Source organism: Diplotaxodon limnothrissa, linkage group LG4 (assembly GCF_057381915.1).
Source record: "Diplotaxodon limnothrissa isolate DT_005_m linkage group LG4, D_limnothrissa_male_GT1.1, whole genome shotgun sequence".
Classification (NCBI taxonomy): domain Eukaryota; kingdom Metazoa; phylum Chordata; class Actinopteri; order Cichliformes; family Cichlidae; genus Diplotaxodon; species Diplotaxodon limnothrissa.
In genome coordinates, this window is record NC_140599.1 from 22,042,572 (window position 1) to 22,048,744 (window position 6,173).

The 6,173-nt window shown below is 42.4% G+C and overlaps 1 protein-coding gene across 1 annotated transcript; it reads left to right on the forward strand.

The window, feature by feature from the left end:
- The first annotated feature begins 1,928 nt into the window (after window positions 1–1,928).
- Window positions 1,929–4,442, forward strand: LOC146633767 (suppressor of cytokine signaling 3-like). The gene is made up of 2 exons (XM_085352483.1): window positions 1,929–2,092; window positions 2,589–4,442. The coding sequence occupies exon 2, from the start codon at window positions 2,721–2,723 to the stop codon at window positions 3,336–3,338; it is 618 nt and encodes a 205-aa protein (XP_085208609.1). The 5' UTR covers window positions 1,929–2,092; window positions 2,589–2,720; the 3' UTR covers window positions 3,339–4,442.
- The last annotated feature ends 1,731 nt before the right edge of the window (window positions 4,443–6,173 follow it).

Below are 6,173 nucleotides of genomic sequence, written 5' to 3' on the forward strand. Positions count from 1 at the left end.
ACTACTATAAATATACGCCAGGGAATGGCACACACACATGCACACACACACTTAGCCTAAAAAACCAAATGTGTCATTGCCAAACCTTCCAGCCACAGATGTTTAACCGGAGTCCCACAGTGTGCTACAGCAACAGGGAAGAAAGCTGCCTCAGCTACAGGTCACTTGGTTCGCCTGCCACCTTGACTGACAAATGTATGCACAGCCTCAGTTTATTGTAATCGACCTGTAAAATTACAGTACACACATTAAACAGCCAAGTCAGCATCCCATAATAGTGTGCACAATTGTTCCTGTTGAGCACTGGGAAGGCAGGTTATTTTTCCCAGCTTCAGTCAGCTTACTAGTTCATTTTTGTTCCAGTCATTCCTAGTATGGACCCTGGGGAGCCTTTGAATACCAAATTAATACTTTACATTGATGACACCATAGTTTTTCTGGAAACAAGCACGCTGTTACAGGGCTATCCTAGTGATCCTCTCCCATCCTGCTTGCCTGTATTAGACAGCACCTGACTCACCTCTGTGGACACAGCTGGTCTTTAACAAAGGCCATCAGGCACTCTGGCGTCACTCTATTTCCCTCAAGCTCCCCCTCTTGTCCTGAAGTTTGTTAAAAAAAACAGAAAAAAAATTGGGTTTTTCTCTCTTTATTTCTATGGATTCCAGTTTGTGTTGAGAAATGTCAAATTCCTGTACGATTCCATGGCCCTGCCTAATAGATCTCAGCATTAATGAGTAAGCTGTATACAGATCCTGACATGAAAAAACAGCCTGGGGTTAATCTACAGCAGAACAACCAGCTGAAGCTGATGGTCATAGCTGAGTCAACAGGGAACAAGATGAGGTGGACAGTGTGAGCACTCTATCAGTCACAATTTACCAAAGATAGGCATTTCCACAACTGAACAACTGACTTCTGATGAATTTAAAAAAAAAGTCCTTGTTTAACAGTTCTACAAACTGGCTTATAACACCCGTTCAAAGTGTCTCTAAAAACATATTTTAAACATTTATTTTATAATCTGCCTTTACACCCGTTTTTATTCATGTGTACCCACCAAAAAGGGGGCAAATAAACAATTGCAAAGGCACTTTTTCAGCTGAAAAACAGCAGCACAGTCTCTGTAGAGAAGCAAAATGGAAACTGGTATTAATACGTGTATAAAGAGCTTAACATAGGACTTAAACTGCTCTATTTGATGTCCAATATTATACAAACTATGCAGGTGTAGCTTCAAGACATAATAAATACCTTACAAATGATCACCGCGTCACATTAAAGCATATCAAGGTTTATAAGAGAGCGCTCAAATATCTCAGGGCGCTCATTAAAAGTGCACAAACGCAAACGGGAAAACTGTTAAACCATCTGACGACAAGAAGTAAACAATAATCCGCTGCCCTTGGAAACCAGCTGTTGCCGGTTGAGAAATAAAATCAAGTTTCCCAAAATCTGTCGCCCTCTATGGGAAGGCAGCGATGAGCATTCAACCCTCTGTTACTATGAATTTCTCAGAAACCGATTGCACAAAGCGTCGCAGCTGAATCATTACCTCACGCTAATCACTAAAAGAGGAACTTTTAATAGGAAAAAAATGACTACATAGCCAAATATAGATTTATGGTCGGCGTCAATAAGCATCGAGGCTCGAAATCTACAATGAAGTTAAAAGTTTTGTGTGAACAAAAACACAAAGGTGCAGGAGGACTGCTTGGAACTCCTCACTAACTTCATTTGGAGGAACAGCAGCGGGGGGAGGGGGCAGTGCGCTTCTCATAGCAGGAATCCTTTAAAAAAAATAAACACACGCTTCCTGTCAATCTGCCAGGAGAGCAGCTTTACTGGAAGTGAGGGGGCGGGGTCTGAAGACTCAGCCTCGTCTGTATAAAAAGGTTCACTGCTCTCTGAGAGGCGCACTCAGCTTGTTACGCACAGAGAAGGCTCTTTACTAACCTGCCAAAAAGAAAAGGCAAGACAAAAAAAAACTTTGAAGTTTTTTCTCAAGCACCCAAAAGGAGGCAGGACAACTCACTATCTGAGCAAGCTTTTGGATTTAACTTAAAAGAGCGACTTTGGAGAAACATCACAGGTACGGACCAGTCTCTTTTCTCATTTTTGCACTCTCTCTCTGTAGCATAAAATCCTTATTATATAACCAGAATGTATAATTCATGTCAAGGGTGTTTAACTAACTGAGGCAAACAGTTTAGAGAAGCCGACCGTGGCATGTAAATTGCGCAATGAATATTATGCTGTCTTTACTGGAACTGACCGTGGTGCCTCAATCCCGAGGGCAGATTACACACACACATACGCACATACACACTCATACACAAAGTTTCCCCGAAACGGCTGGAAGTTAGCTGAAGGATATTAGTCAAACAGGGAGAGCAGAGTAAGGCTGGGTAGCCCCAAAGTTTTAAACATGACATACAGTTATGGAAGGAAAAAAAAGTTTCCAGTAGTGCCTCTGGGAGTTTTAAGAGTATTCAAGTTGAATTTGTAGTTAAAGTTTAAATCAGAATTTTAATGTCTGTGTGATCAAAACTGAGTTTTAACCCAAGCCTCTTCTTTCTTTACTTCAGGTGTTTCATTCAGGCAAAGGCTGAAAACAGACCGCTTCTTGCCTACTCAAACAACCCTCTCCACCTCACCTCTTCTTTCGTCTGTGCGGCACCCGGTGCTCCTCAAGCTGCCAAGAAAGCGGGCATAGCGCCATGGTAACTCACAGCAAGTTTGACTCCGCGATGAGTAGCAGCCCCTTGGACTCCAAAATGCGGCTGTCTTACCATTACAAAACTTTCACCTCGAAAACTCAGTATCAGATGGTCCTGTCCACTTTTCAAAAGCTCCAGGAGAGTGGCTTCTACTGGAGCACCATCACCGGCAAGGAGGCCAATGCCATGCTGGCGTCCGAGAAAGTGGGCACGTTTCTGATCCGTGACAGCGCTGACCACCGACACCTTTTCACCCTCAGTGTCAAAACGGCCTCAGGCACCAAGAACCTTCGCATCCAATATGATTCAAACTCTTTTTACCTGCAAACTGACCCTAAGAACGTTCAGTCTGTTCCCCACTTTGACTGCGTTCTCAAGCTGGTTCATTTCTACATGGCTCAGAATAAAGGGAACATTCAAAGTGGGAATATCTACTACATTTACTGCAGTGGGCAGAAGATCCCTCTGGAGCTCATCCGACCTCTCTCCTGCTGCATGTCCACTTTGCAGCACCTGTGCAGGAAAACCGTCAATGGACATTTGAACATTTCTTCCAAAAGAGACCAACTTCCTCATAATTTGAAGGACTTCCTCCAGGAGTATGACGCTCCTATCTAGTGGCATTTGACTGATCCCTGTGTTAAGAGTGTAATGGAAAAAACCTGGTTGGTTTCAGAGCACCTATACACAGTCGGGAGCTGCATTTGAGGAGTAATGAAGCAGTAGAGTCGACAGAATCGAGCCCAGGACTGAGCTTGTGAAGGGGGACCACATGTGTACTGACAAGATGTGTGTTGTTCTCAAAAAAGACATTTAAAAAGACACTGGATTGAGGACCAATCCACAAAGAGGGCCAAGAGAACGAGAGCACTGCTGTGATCTGGTGGCACTATCTTCGTCTGCCTCACCGATGACGTGAAACTTAGTAAAAACCGAAGTGAGGTTCACAGCCAGCTGTCTACAGTGCAGTGACACATAGGTTCCCTCTGCCACCGCTGCTGCTGCTAACCAGTGTACTGTGAGGCTGTTTAGCTCACACATCAGCCTTAGAAAATGATCCACCAATTACAGCTGGACTGGCTTTGTTACTGGATGAGAATCTTGGATGTGTTAGCATCCTGGGATTTCTGGTCTAGTGTTCGCTGGAAATCCACAGACGATAAATGGAAAAAGCCAGAGTACAAATAAATGGACACTGATTGGTTTTCTGGGTTTATTTGTGCAACAGCTTGTGTGGGATGTATAAAGAATGGAAAATGTGGACATTTATATTTTTGATTTATAGAACATGTTTACGCCAAATTTTGCCAGAACAAGACCACAGTTTGTTGGAAGGTCAACAAGACTGAATCCTCAGAGATTTTACTTGAGAAAGGAGCACCACTGCCAAGTTAAGCAAATACAAAGACACCCTTTTATTGGCTGAACGGTGTCTTAGTATTTGTGGCACAGGCAGGATCATTACTGCATTCAAATGAATGTCAACATCATTTTCCTTAAAACCATGAGCTAAAATGAAATGGTTGATCTTTTTTGTGTGTGTGCGCTTGTATGCGCCGTCTTTCATAAAGATGTATTTTTGCCAGCCCAACCACTTGCTGGGGATGCTTGAAGATAATTGAGAAGTTTGACGAAGCAAGCAGACTGATACAACTTTGCACTTATTTATATGTGTACAAACGTTTCACTAATTTATAATAAAGAGTGATATTTTTTCTAAAAACTGACATCTCATTGTTTTATTTTACTTTGCCTGTGTGTGGATGGGGAGTTGTGGTGGACACAAAGCTGACATGACACGCCTGGATCTTTAACTTAGGGTTACATACACATGTAGTTTAGTTTTCTTGCCACATAATTCAGGTCACAAGATTTCTACTCATGATTTCCACTTAGAGTTTACCAAGCGCCACCTTTAACCGAGATGGGAAACCACAGCTCTATATCTGACGCTATTTTTTTCTTTTCTTTTTTGATGTATTAAACACAAAGATATAAAAGGTGTTATACTTTCTCTTTTAAAAGATTAGCTTCCCCAGAAGACAGCATGCTTGGTTTGAACTTCAAACAAAAAAGTTATTTCTGAGTGTTATTTCCTAAGAGTATTTCTTCCTCTAACTGAGAAGCTGCCACACACAAAATACTCCAGAACTGTATAACAATCTAGTCTTCTAGAGAAGTACAGACTGCGTCCTTTATTCTTGCGTGACTCACTGGATTCTTTGTAGGTGTTGGTGTGACTTAACACGCTTGCACATGCACAGACATAATGATGCCGCAGTCTGCTTATAACACGAATGGATCTGATGAGTGTTCGTGTTCTCTGTCTGGTTCTCAGAAATGCTCAACACCCTGCGCACAAATGTATAAATAAGTCAACACGCGAGGTTTAGTTTAGTACAGAGAAATTCAGAGAGGTGACGTATTCACTGTTTCATATGATGTCAGTCGTGAAATAACGTGGAAAGCCGCTAGCCCGCTTAAGAACAGTCAGTTCTTAAGTTTTACCACGGCGTGTCTGAAACGTTTCTGCTCTAAGACAACAGTTTTGCGTCAGCAAGCCGTACTACAGGGCTGCAGGATTGAAAACAAAACAGGAAAGATGTGAGCCATTCTCCCAAACACGAGAGATTAGATCGACTTTCTTGTGCAGTTCTGTTTGCGCTGGTTATTTATGAGCGCAACACATCCTGAGCTCCGGGGCCATCTTTCCTTTGGAAAGGAAGGCTGTCTCGGCTGACAAAGGATTTAAATGGGCCTAAACACAAGCATTGCTGCTATGTAACCAACAGTCATATCTATTTCCTTCCTGGCATTATTAACAATGATTTATGATCAGTTCTGTATTTTGCTACCTCTATTTTTTTAATGCATAGTTAATCAGATCAGAAGGGGGAAAAAACACACATACAAAGTCAGTAGGAACATCAACATTGAGGAAGTGAGACTTAAATATATCCCCATCAGATGATTCGGATTCATCAGTTGTCGTCTACCCCTCTCTTTGTGTTCTCTTTGTGACCCGGGTCCTGCACCGGGGAACCTTGCAGCCAGGATAGGGTTGAGGCCCATCGCATCCCCGCTTGGATAAATGTTTATGAAAAAAATATTTGAATGTATTGCAAGATAAAAGATGCTTTTTTCCACCCACACGAAAAAACGGCCACACCATCTCTTACAGTGTATACTGCTACATAATATCAAGAGCGACTACAGCAAGGAACACATACACAATTGCAGCCAGCTACTTGATAAATGACCAGGAATGTGCAATAACCTCAATGTGCAGCATAATTACAGCTCCTACTTTGCTTGCTTCAACAGCACTTTGCTGTTTTCTCGCTGCCTCTGGAGCTGAGTGCAGAGATGTCAGAGAGATGAAGGGTGACTGAGGTGATGTGTGCTCTGTGGTATATGTACAGAACCCTGTTTTAGTTTTTCTCTTAATACTAC

What these genes read in the sequence shown, in the direction of transcription:
- LOC146633767 (XM_085352483.1), top strand. Translation starts at nt 2,721, where the DNA reads ATGGTAACTCACAGCAAGTTTGACTCCGCGATGAGTAGCAGCCCCTTG.